At 49.5% G+C, this 13,089-nt stretch overlaps 1 protein-coding gene across 8 annotated transcripts in view; it reads left to right on the forward strand.

Annotated features, from left to right (window-relative positions):
- CASZ1 (castor zinc finger 1) overlaps positions 1-6,999 on the forward strand; it is a 193,737-nt gene extending 186,738 nt beyond the window's left edge. For all 8 annotated transcript variants that reach the window (XM_041460302.1, XM_041460307.1, XM_041460303.1 and 5 more), the window contains one exon: positions 1,643-6,999. In XM_041460302.1, the coding sequence (XP_041316236.1) occupies positions 1,643-2,898 (1,256 nt within the window). In that variant the 3' untranslated portion in view covers positions 2,899-6,999. The remainder of the gene's footprint in view (positions 1-1,642) is intronic.
- The last annotated feature ends 6,090 nt before the right edge of the window (positions 7,000-13,089 follow it).

A 13,089-nucleotide genomic window follows, 5' to 3' on the forward strand; every position in this document is an offset into this window, starting at 1 on the left:
GCCAATTTCAAATCTCCAGTGACAGAAAGTTATTCTTTGCCTGGTAGCTGGTTAAATCAGCCTTAGCGTGCAGTTCCCACCGTGTCACTCAGATGGTGTCACCATGGGTGACCTGAGCTGGTGTCCTGAGTCTGAGCACAAGAGCCAGTAACAAATGGTGCAGGAAAACCTTTTGTTCTTTGCTTATCCCACAAGCTGTACAGCCCAGCCGTGTGGAGAGGAGGTTCCTGCCACCAGTGCCAGTGCCAGGAGTGGGGCAGGTTTCCTTCCGTGGCCACCAGTCTGGGAGTGGGGCAGGTTTCCTTCCGTGGTCACCAGTCTGGGAGTGGGGCAGGTTTCCTTCCGTGGTCACCAGTTTGGGAGTGGGGCAGGTTTCCTTCCATGGTCACCAGTCTGGGAGTGGGGCAGGTTTCCTTCCGTGGCCACCACCTTCTCCTGAAGGCTGTCACGGAGGGGTTGTCACCTGGGCACCAAGAAGGGAAGCAGTGCTACACAGTGACTGTCCCTTCAGCCTCCCAGACCGGGATGCAATCTGCTCTGGGTTCTCGGGCCCCACGCCCTGTGTGTCACAAATTGGGCCTCTTTTAAAAGACGGCAGTTTCAGCAGGGAGAGAGTGAAAAATAAGGATTAGTTGCAAGCTATAATTTCTAATTACACTCACAGTTCTGCACCTGGTGAGAAATTCTTGCCTCCAACCGTGTCTGTGCTGCATGTTGATACTGGAGATTGTGGGTTGATTCTGGAAGCAGCAAGCAGAGGAGAAAAGTTAATAGATAGACTGAGGTCGCGTCTTTGATGTCAGATGATCCTAGGGGACACGAGCACTAGCCAGTTCTGCTGGCCTTGTGAGTCAAAGTGGAAGATAGATGAGGGATCTTTATTTATACTAGGGGCATCGTGGAATTTTTGAGACCCAAGGGAATGTTGCAGAGCTGGTATTTTCTCTCAGAGTCCACTGGCTAGTGATGATGAGAATTAGCCCCATTGAACATCTGTCCATCTGTCTTTCTAAGTGCACTCATTGTAATATGTAGGCTCATTACAGTGAGGGATGTTGCAGTCTCCTGGCCAAAGTCCATCCTGTTTCTATAAATTCCACACACCCCCACCCCCCCGCTGCAGTTTTAATCACGCATGGGATCTTCCTTCACTTCCTGCCTGTCCTTGGCAATTGTAGTGTGTTACGAGAGCCTGGATAGGGGAAAACAGTGCACGTGTACCAGCTTTTAGCACACTGCAGCTCTTGGTACCACCCCAGGGAGCTACAGTAACACACCTCAGTCCTTGGACTGGAGCAAGCCAGCTCCTCCCTATTAAAGTCTGATTTGAGGGAAATGGGACTAGAGATTAGAGAAACTGTGAAAGCAGCAAACCAGAGAAGCAACAGTTCACATTTGTACAAGATCAGGTTTGCCAGGGCAGCAGAGACAAGGCAGGATATGCTGAAAACTGAGGAAGTGATGTCCAGCAGGCATCAGCCAGCCACAGTGCTGGGGTTCAGGCTCGCCGAGAGCTCGAGGCACGAGCTGCGGGTGGGAACAGTTGCAGCATTGTGTCCTGGCAAACACAGAGCTTGCCAGGAGGGCTGGAGATGGAGAGACCTGGCTGTCAGCAACACCGCTCTGCGCTTTCTCTCCTCAGGGAACACCATCACCATGCCAACTGCCTCGGGGGCCAAAAAGCGTTTCTGGATTATTGAGGACATGTCCCCGTTTGGCAAGCGCCGCAAGACCGCGTCCTCACGCAAGATGCTGGATGAAGGGATGATGCTGGAGGGATTTCGGCGCTATGACCTCTACGAGGACTGCAAGGACTCCAGCTGCCAGTTCTCTCTCAAGGTTACCCACTACCACTGCACACGGGAGAACTGCGGCTACAAGTTCTGTGGCCGTACCCACATGTACAAGCACGCCCAGCACCACGACCGTGTTGACAACCTAGTATTGGATGATTTCAAACGCTTCAAGTCTTCACTGAGTTGTAACTTCCCAGACTGTCAGTTCTCTGGCAATAGCACACACTTCCACTGTCTGCGCTGCGGCTTCCGCTGCACTGACAGCACCAAGGTGACGGCGCACCGCAAGCACCACGGCAAGCAGGACGTCATCAGCGCCGCCGGCTTCTGCCAGTTCAGCTCCAGCGTGGACTGCGAGGTGCCTGACTGCAAGTACAAACTCAAATGCTCCCACTTCCACTGCACCTACCCCGGCTGCAAGCACACGGTGGTGGGCATGTCTCAGATGGACTCTCACAAGCGCAAGCACGAGAAGCAGGAGCGAGGGGAGCTGCCTGCCATCTCCCCCGGCCCCGAGGGCCTTGCCCACTCCACTCTTGAGTACGATATCCAGAACTCTTCCATCAACCTGGACAGTTCGCTCAACCTCAGCACTGACAACAACAGCTCCCTGTTCTTCCTGCAGAACGCAGCTGGCGTGGGCCTCAATGACTCCCTGGACCTCAGCAAGAAGCAGGCAGACGTCGCCGAGGGCCCGTCCCCAAGCAGAGCCGGGGCCGCGCCGCCGGAGAGGAGCGCGGGGGCACCGGGCTCCGGGGATGTGGAGGACGAGGACGACTCTTCCCAAGAGGATGAAGAGGACGATGAGGAGGAGATGAATGAAGAAGAGGAGGATGATGAAGAGGAGGATGACGATGATGATGAGGAGGACGACGAGGAGGAGGAAGACCTGAACACAGATTCTGAAGAATCGCTGCCGGACCCAGAGGGCCTGGCCACTAAAGAAGATGGAGAACCAGAGGAGGGTGCTTCTTCCACAGACCATGGCGATGCTTCCAGGCCTCAGGGCGAGCCAGCCCTCACCCCAGCCCCAGCTCCTGCCCCTGCTCCAGCTCCAGCTGCTGCCTCAGCCTCCACCGTTGCTCCAGCAGCTTCTCCTTAATCCTAGAGACAGCAGCGGCAGTGGTTTGGTTCTTCTCTTACTCAGATTTACTAAGAGGACCCCGCATAAGGCAAGAACAAAGATGGGGATGGCAAATGAAAAACGAACTCTGTGCCACAAATGAGAGAGAGGAAGGAAGGAAACCCCTGCTCCTCCCCAGGCCCCAGAAGAGATCGGTGGGCAGCAGGACTGGTGCTGCATCACTCCATCCTACAGATCCCAGAACGGGGGCAGGATGCAGCAAAAAATACCCTTTCTATGGACACGAACCCTGAGGGTACCCACTACTTTTCCTTGCTCCCTGCACGGTGCGTGGGGCCTGTGCCCATCTGGGGACCCTTTTTTATGGGTGGGGCTCTATCCCCCCAATTTTCTTTCTGGGTTTTATTTTTCCATGTTTTCAGTTGTACGATAATAATAATAATCTCCACTTCTTGGAGGGGGGTGGGTGGGAACAAGAGGTAATGAATTTTAGAAATATATATTTGTGTGTGTGTCTCTCTATATAATGTACACACACACACACATATATAAAATTAAAGGAATTGGTGTCACAAAGACAAGTAGCTCAGCTTTTGCCAGTGGGAAGGAGGGGGTGAGGAGTGTGCTCTCTCTCTCTCTCTCTCTCCACCCTTCCCCCTTCTTTCTCCAGCATTAAATGGCATCAGACAGCCAGGGTGGGAGTGGGTATTTATTGTCACATAAATGAGGATGCATTAATGAATGAGCAGGGGTGGGAATGGGACACTCCTCTGTTCTTCCAGATCCTTTTTACTGTTAATGATAATAATTTTGAATGCTATTTATATTGTAAAACTTTCTCAGTCTACACTTTCTCTGTAGGACACCTCTCCTCATCCCTGCTGTTGTGATGTAGGGATTTAGCTGAAGTAACCTGGGAAGAACACAGCAGGCAGTTCAAAGGGTCTGTCACACTGGAGGACTGGGGTTACTCTGCCATCCAGGTCCATCTCATCCCAACCCCTAGGTGCTTCCTCTCTGCGGAGGTGAGGCGTTTTTGTGGTGCTTCAGTATCCCCATCTCAGGAGCTGTGAGCTGCCCCTGCCCCGTGGTGCAGCACGGGGAGCAGCAGTCCCCGTGCAGCCTCGGGACAGCGCCAGCCGTGCCCCAGGCAGTGGCACCGGGACAGTCCCCTCCCCAGCCCTGGTGCCCAGCCCTGCTGCAGGCGCGCCAGGTGTGACAGACACGGATCTCAGGTGACTCTGGCAGGCTCTGGCTGCCCTGCTCAGCCCTGCTCCGGACCCTGGGCAGGACCTGCCCTGGGACAGGGCTCAGGCAGGGGCTCTGCAGCAGCCTGGGCTTTCCCCTGGCTCCGGGCTCTTCCTGCTCTCTTTCCTGGCCTGGCCTGGGAACACACACTGCAGGACCTGTCCCGGCCTCTGGCAGGTGCCACAGTAGCTGTTTGACCCCAGATCCTTGCCTGAGCCTGACAGGGCTTGTCTACACACGCCAGGGCACCAGAAGGACTAGTATGAATTAATTCTGATAGTTATTTTGGTGCCAGTTTTAAAGTATACCAGATTAGTCTGAGCTTTGTCCCTTTTAAAAAAAGAAAAAAATCTTTTTTTTATACCATGCAGGCACCCTCTCCCCTCCTCAGCTCCATGAGCACTTCAGCTCTAAGGGATCCCCAGGATTTGTTTTCACCCTGAACAGATAAAGGCCTGAAGAAATTTAGGTTGCTTTTTTTTTTTTTTGTTATTTCCCTAAGGAACTGGTGCAGATCAGGTCTGATTTATAAACAAGCAGCTCAGCTGTGTAAATGTGGGGACAGAATGTTCAGCTAATGTTTCAAAAGGAAAGGAAAAAAAAAAAGTTGTACAGTATTTTTCCTGTAAAGGTTATTACTATATATAGAACAAAAGAGAAACCACCAATGCCAAGGGGTGGAGGGGGAGGTGTCACCTGCCTTCTGGATAGCCCTTACATATGGTTAATTGTGTGCAATTTTTTTTCTCCTTTTTTTTTCTTCTCTCTCTTTTTTTTTTCCCTTTTTTTTTTTTTTTTTTCTCTCTTTCAATGTAGTGTATGTTTGTAGGGGTGGCAGGGGAGGGGGGGCCTTAATGCTGTGGTTTGAGGCTGACTTCACACTCCCAGCACTGACCAGACCTGCACGATTCCGAACTCTAACTTGAATTTTGTAGAGATGAAACAAATGAAAACAAATGAAATATTATCACTAGTTTGTAGTTTATTTAATTCTTTGGAGTTCTTTTCCTCTATCAGCTATTTGTGTGGCTTTTATTTTTATAGGGGGTTTTTTTGTTGTTTGTTTGTTTTTGTTTTGTTTGGTATATCCCCTACCCTCAGCTGTGTGTTCCCTAGCACAGCCCCATTCTCGAACAGAATGAAGCTCACGTTCCTGGGGCAGAGTGATGGAATGATGCCCTGGAATTTCTCAAAATGGGATGGGGCAAAAAGATTTTACTTCACTAGCATTTGCTGCAGGTTCTGTACTTGTACATTTTCCCTGTGTTCAGCTACTTAGATAGTATGGTGATGGGCTCCAGGAGGAATCCTTAGATTAACACGAGCCACATCTTGCAGAGCAGATGTGATTATTCTGTGCCGCCACAATCAACAGGATCTCTGTCAGTGACTGTGGAGCAGGGCCGAGCCCTGCTGGGAGCCAGGGGCAGCGCGAGGCCCCCCGGGCCACTCGTGCCACTCGTGTCACTCGTGTCACTCGTGTCACTCGTGTCACTCGTGTCCGTGCCCTAGGACAGTGTCAGCTCTGCCCCGCAGCGGGGACAGCGGCAGCGAGCGGAGCAAGGGCTGGCGGTGCCCAGCCGGGCCCGGGGGCTGAGTGTGCCAGGAGGGCCCACCTTTATCTATGCACACCATTTCCCCCCCAGGCACCCCAGTTCTCCCTGACACCTCAGCCCTTGTCCCAGACCTGTGTCACCTCTTGCCCGGGAGCTGGGGCTGAGCGAGCCCCGGGCTGGCCCTGGAGCCGGCCCGCAGGACAGCGGCCTCCCCGTCCTGCCACTCCAGCGCTGTCTCTGTCTGCAACAACAACGAAAGAAAGTTGAACCCGCTTTTTATTCTGCCATGTTCAGGCTTTAATTCGGCAAAACCCTTAAGCAGAAGAGTCTGAGTGGGCCCGGGTTTAAGCCCGAGCTTAAGTGCTTTTCTGAAGAAGGGCCTCACAGCCCAGACCCCGTCAGAGCAGGTGGTTTGTCATTCCGAGCTCTCGTAGCAATGGGACTGTCTAAAGAGTGACCAGAGAAAGAGAGGGAGATTCAACTGGCTCTATAAGAAGAGGAAAGAGGAGAGAGGAAATGGAACTGTTTTGTCCAAAACAAGATAAAAACCAAACAATAATAAACCTTGAGATGGACCCTCCTGATTCTGCTACCATTCACTGCTGAAGAGCAAAAAAATTAAATAAAAACTATTGACTAGATTGTTTGTTCTAGCCACAAACTCAACTGGATTAAAGTCTGCGTGGAAGGAATTTTATAAAGAAAAAAAAATTTAAAAAAAAATTTTCCAATGTAGCAAAAAAAAACAACTTTAAAAAACAAAAATTAAAAAAAAAGACAATGAGGGAGGATTCTAGCCTTTTGTAATATCCATATTGCACACTAGGACTATAAGCCATTGCTAGCTCATTTTGAATTTTAAATGTGTAATTTTATTTTGTTTTGTTGTTGTTTTTTTTCTTTCCATGGGGGAGGGGGGAAGATAAATGCTTGAACCACCAATGCTCTTTTTAATGTTTTATAAATATGTATGTGTATATATATAAATATAAAAATAATATGTATGCACATATATATGTGTGTGTGTATATATCTATATGTATATACATATATATAGATATATAGATATATATATAGGTTTTGAGACAAAAATGCAGAAAGTGAAAAAAAACACCCTAAACAGGATGGTGTGCTCTGATTTACTTGAATCTGGTCTCTTCAGCACCTGCGTTATTAAGAACTGAATATTTTTCCACTTGAATTTAGTGCTATTAGAAATTTAATATATGTGTTTTATTTATTTGATTTTTTTTTTTTTTTTGCATGACTGATGCAAGGTTTGACATTTTCACTCAATAAAAACTGGAAAAAAAACCCCAAAGTTTGAAGCGATCGAGTTGTCTTCTTGCTTGAGGCGGTGCAGGAATGAGCGGGCAGGAGAGCTCGGTGCTGAGGCCCGTGCCAGGATGTTCTGGGTCTCTGTGCCCCGCTGCCTCCCTGTCAGCAGAGAGGATTAGACTCCTCTCTCTTTCAAAGCCCCTCGCTGCTCTGCCGCAGCTCCCAGCCGTCCTGTTTTCAGATGTCATTATCTGAACATGCTCCTAATCCAGCCCCGGAGCCCAGAGGTTTGTTCTCACTGGAGCTCTGCCCACAGCACATGGAATATTTAAATGGCCTTGTTTCCAGGTGGGGACGGGGGACACGAACAACATTTCATTGCTGGAAAGCTTTGCTGGAACCTGCCTTTTCTCAGTGGGACTCTGACTGGACTTCATAAAAGAATGACTGAGCTGTGGGAGAAGCTGCAAGTTGAACAAATCAAAGTTTTTGCATTTGTTCCATGCATTTGTTCCTTGCAGGTGGTGATGGTGCAGTCTTGCACCCACAGCCCTGCCCCTGGTGAGCCCTGGGGAGCAGCAGCCCTTGCAGGTGGTGATGGGGGTGGTGGTGCAGTCTTGCACCCACAGCCCTGCCCCTGGTGAGCCCTGGGGAGCAGCAGACACCAGGCAAGGTCACTTGTTCTAATGCCAAGACAAAATCGGGGCAGTTGCTGCTGCTGTTGCACTTGGAGAGCTCAAGTATATCCCTGTAATAGCCTTGAGTCCTCTGTGGCAGACGCTGGCACATGGAAATCCAAAAGGCTCCAGCCCTCACCTCTTGGGTCTCTGCTGTCTTGAACAGATTGTACCAGGACCTGAAAGGTGACAAAACCTGCAATTCCTACCTACAACAAACAATTCCTACCAAATGGGTGAGGGCAAAGAGGGAAAAAGGCCCTGAGCATTTGTAGGTACAGGAGGTGCTGGAAGGGGTGACAGCATCCAGCCCAAAGTGGGCTCAGCCACTCCCCTCACAGGGGTCAGGCATTGCCCAGGAGATGCCACGGTCCATCCTGAAGCAATCCCTTCATCTTCCCAGAGCAAGGCAGGGTGCCCTCGCCCCAGTCCTGCTCTTGCCCGTGAAGTGCCCCAGGCCCTCCTAGCTGAGGAAGGGTGGCCAACAGAGGCAGCTTCCCTTCTTCCTTTTGCTCTTTTTTGGCAGGAAAACTCTTAAACAAACAAATGAAGAAACACAGAGGATTTAAGTAAACAGCTGAAGATTTATCTGCCAGGCAGACAGAGCTGTTCCTGCCCCCTTCCCTCCCTCCCCACAGGGCAGTGGCAGCCAGCAGCCCCTGCCCTGAGCCCTGCTGCTGCCACAGCCCCAGGGACCCTCGCTGGGATGCCAGGACAGGGCCAGGCTCTGCCTGAATGCCAGAGCTCTGCAGCTGACACGCTGAACTGGGCACACCGAGACACTTGGTCCGTGGCCAGAGCCAGTCAGACAGCCCTGGGGGGAAGCAGTGCCTTCATCAGTGGCCAGGTGATCCCTGCAGGTCACATCTGGGCCAGAGCCAGCTGTGCCCACAGGGGTCCAGCTCTGGCCTGAGGCACCCAGTGTCCCTGCTGTGCCCACTCACAGCCTCTGCAGAGGGTCCCAGGGCTGGCACGGCTGCAGCCCCTCCACGTCGCTGCACACAGCACAGGGGGGACCCCCTGCCTGGGGCATCCCCCACACTTCCCCATTTTCCCACACAGATCAGCAGGTTCTGCCTGCAGTTTTTAGAGTTGGGAGGGGAAAAGAGACAAGAAAGTGATGCAGTAGTGGGATTCGAGGCTGCACCAGGCTTGTTCTAGCAAGCAGAAGAGGCTGTGAAGCAAGAGGGAGTCCCAAGCTCCACCTCACAGCCAAAACCTGCCATGGAAGTGTTGATATTACTGCAAAAAAGCAGGCAGGTAAGCAGACAAGCAGGCCTGCAGAGATGGAACCTGCTGTTGACAGTGCAGGGGGCAGAAAGCAAGGAATAATTCATCTCTACAGGAAAGCTGCAGCATTTAGCATCCAGCCCTTAGTGAATGCACAAAGTTGAAACTGCTTAAGTAAAGCAAATCTGCTCAGAGAGATGGAAGAATGTCCACCCCAGAATTTGCTCTGGTTTAATTAAATCAGTTAAAGAAATTAATTTCAGACAGCTGGTACTACACAAAACCTCAGCAGTAGCTCTAGAAGCAGAGGTACAAAGTTGGAAGCAGTCTGTGAAGTGCTGGAAAGGAAAGAGCATGAGGAGGCAGAGATGAGGGAAGGTGACAGGAGGCACGAGCAGGATTTTGCCAAGCAAGGGGACCGAGACACAGGCAAGCAGCCTGGCCAAGTGACAGCCAGAGAAAGAAAAATAGGCAACAAACAAGCCAGTTGTACTTCTGGATCCTCTGAATCAGCCCTACCCAGCCAATCACCTTCTCACACAGCAGACACAGTCCCAAAGAAAAGCAAGCATTTTACCTAAACCAATATAAAATATAGTGTCACTCTCCTATTCCTCTTCAGGTTCTTCTTGCAGCCAGTATCATAAAACATATCTCATTATTTGCACAAACATAGAAGAAACAAAATAAAACCCTGAAGGATTAATTCCTTCAGCAGCTGCAGAAAAGGGGGGCCTGCTAAAAAAGCAGGGTGTTGTTCTAGGAGGCTCCATACTGTAAGTAATCCCTGAGCAGTCCTGCAAAGCATTTGGGGAGATTTTTAGCCTGAAAGACACTTTACAGAAATAAATTGTAATTGAGTTTTAATAATCTTCCCCTTTTCAGAAAGGGCCTGATAGATGCTGCCTAGTGCTCACTTCTGCCCCATTTCAAATATTTTTACCTTATTTGGATGAAATATATTATTTTTCTAAAGAAAGGAGGTTGGGTTTTGTTTTTTTTTTTTTTTTTTCTCCAAAGAGATGGTTTTCCCTTCGTCCAGCTGGTGCCTTTATTAGGTTAGTGCTTGCTCCCTTTTGGGGATGGGATTGTTTTTTTCCCTGATCTGGGACAGACCATGCCAGCCCCTCAATCTAAAAGCATGCAGCTTGTACTGCACAGCAAGTGGAGAAGTCAGGCCCTGATCTCCATCTTCCCTCTTCCCTGATACCCCAAAACTCACCCCAAGTGCATTTCCATTTTTAAAAATATTCTTTCTAAGAGCATAAGAAGGGGTGAGAGCCACCCTTTCACCAGCCTAATACACGGACACGGCTCCAAAGGTGCCCATCCAGGCTGACTGCTGAGGAAGCAGCATAGTCTGGGCATAAGACAGTAAAAGGGAAAGTGAAGAAAGCTGGAAGCTCTCTCCTGTCCCCTTAGGTAAATAATTTCCCTTGTTTCATCTTCCAGCACCCCTTTATTTGTGTTTACAATCCCTGGAGATCCAGCCCTTCTTTTGCTTGGCACTTGCACAGCACCCAGTGGTGTGAGAGGGCTGGAGAGCTCACAGCTCAGGCTCATCCTCAGGTTTTGGTGTGCAGGGTCACCAAGCACAAACAATTTGTGCTTTACACAAAGCACCACCACACAGAAAGGACCTTCCAAAGCTTCCTGTGTCAAAGCCCTTGGCAAACACTTAGATCTCCACAACCTGCTGCTGCAGGGTTTAATCAAGCATGGAGACCTTGACTTCAACAAAACAGGTTTGCTGCCTGAGCCTGGACCTGAGCCTTTGTTTTCCCCAAGCACAGCCCTGCCCCAGCACAGGAAAAGCAAGGAGCCTCTGCAAACGCCAGCAACGGAGCAGACACCACCTGGGCTTTTCCACACTTTTTTTCACCAGCACCCACCAGGATGGACCTTCTGGCAAACCTTCCTCCCCTCTACGAAGACAAAATTAAGACAGAACAGAGACAAGAGCTCTTACTTGCCAGAAGAAGCCAAGCTGCAGCAGGGAGAGGGCAGAGTGTGTCTCGGGGCAGGCTGAGGTGCTGGGCAGCTCCTCACTCACCCTGCACAGCCCAGGCTCAGCGCAAGCGGCCTCAGCTGGGCAGAGCTCGTGGGGCTGGGGCTGTGCAAGCTGCAGGGCCTTGCACAGACACACTCTGCCCTCTCCTTGCTGCAGCTTGGCTTCTTCTGGCAAGTAAGAGCTCTTTTCTCTGCTCTCTCTTAATTTTGTCTGGGTCCCAAAGGTGCCTTTCTCCGCAACTTGTCTGTGTCACAGCTCTGTATCTATCAGCCAGGATTTTTTACCATCATGTGTGAAATCCAAGGCACACTTACAAGTAAAATACTTTGCAAAGTCATCTTCTTCCTTCTGATCCCAAACACTTTGGTTTGTTTGGTTATGTCACCAACACACAAAAGACAATAAAAATAAGATTCTTCCTGCTTTTGACAAAGATGCTCTAAGACCAATTTGGAACATCTGAGGGTAAGGGTGGAGGGAGATGATCAGGAAACATCTCTCTTAACCCTTTCTCCCTTTTGAGTTGCCCACATTTCTCTTGCAGCTATTGAAAAGGGAGTTTTTATAATCTCAAATTACTGGTAAGTACCAGTCTGATATTGTTTCCTCTAGGAGAAAGCACAGGGTGACAGGCATTCACTGAGATGTAGCCAGTTGACACTGTCCAGAGGAAGCTCCCATCACCTATTTTTTTATGTTATTAAAGACCTACAGAAACCATGTTAGGAACCCACTGAACTCAACTCTCTGCTGTGTTATTCTTATTCCTGTGTAAAATAGAGTACACAGTAAACCAGCACTTGAATAAACCAGGTGGTAGGGAACTGCTGCTGCTGCTCATTCTGCAGATAAAAGGTTCTCTACCTGGTCATCTTTCAGTTAACAGGATGCCATTGCCAGTGCCAACAGGCCAGTGGGGTAAGCATTTCACAGGGCAGCTGAGCTAAGAAGCTTGTTTCTAGCAAAATAAAAGAAAAAAAATTACAAGTTAGTAGTCAGGCCACGAGGACCAAAATCCTCTTCCTGAGCTGCTGCTATGCTGGAAAGAGAAGGAACACAACAGAGAGGAATAGAACTGGTGATTCTTGACTGTACCTGCAGGTTAGAAGGTCTGGCTTCTTCCAAATTTTTCTGGGATTCATCAGGTTGGAGAAAGGAAAAACTTTAGAACTGGCACAATATACAGAAAACCTACAGAACTGGTAAGGCAGTAAGAAAGAAAAACTAAAGGACAGAAGAGAGTAGTTAAAGAAAACTGCCTTCTACTGTGCACCAGAAATCCTGAGGTAAATGAATTGAACACTACTAACATGGAGGAAAAGGGGGGAAAATGAACCCACAGGGATGCTTGTACTATAAACCCTGTAAGTCACTCTGCAAGGCACATACCTCAGCAACATATTTTCCACATTTCACCAACTGCTGTTGTCCAGGCACTTTCTATTTTCAAAACCTTCTATGCATATAAAATGTATACGGGCAGGACAATACTTTTTCATCACATCCCTGCGTTGTTGTGTTTTCTTTTCACAAGGATTCCTGGCTTGGAGAAATGAAAAGTGTCATCTCTTAAGAAAAGCCTTTCTTTTTAAACACTTTCAAATTTGCCCTGTTTTAGCTAAACGTGACGTTCTTGGTGAACGTTAAACAGTGGAGAGAGAGACTGAGAGGGAGAGAGAGACACACACACACTCACTCACTCCTGGGGAAGATATTCGTCCATTTAAGGCATGAGAAATCATCACATTCAGCAGCAGGTCTAAATACAGTAATATGAAGGTCCCTTTCACTCCCCCGAGCAGGAAAATGTCACTGTGTACCAGACACTCAAATACTTGGGAATCAAGTAAATCCCTCATTTTTCACAAGGGAGCCAAATCCTTCTGTTGAACAATGATGGAACTGTAGCAGCTACAATTTACTTGCTGCACACCATCTCCTTTGGTGGCTCCCGGGCTGGGATGGCAGGGTTACACCAGTCATGGGATCAGCACAGCATTCCCTCCCGGAGATAAGGCTGGGATATCTCACACGCTCCCTTCAGCACCTCCTGCTGCTGGTGGAAGGAGCAGGGGAAGATTATTCCACACCCTGCAGAGCCTCCTGCCGGGAGCAGAGGCACAGAATAACTGCCCTGCACCCCGGGGGCAATTCCATCCCAGCCTCTGCACCAGGCTCCTGGAGCCATGTGCAGAGTACCCCACACTGC

Source organism: Pyrgilauda ruficollis, unplaced genomic scaffold (assembly GCF_017590135.1).
Source record: "Pyrgilauda ruficollis isolate IOZ18807 unplaced genomic scaffold, ASM1759013v1 scaffold141, whole genome shotgun sequence".
Lineage (NCBI taxonomy): Eukaryota > Metazoa > Chordata > Aves > Passeriformes > Passeridae > Pyrgilauda > Pyrgilauda ruficollis.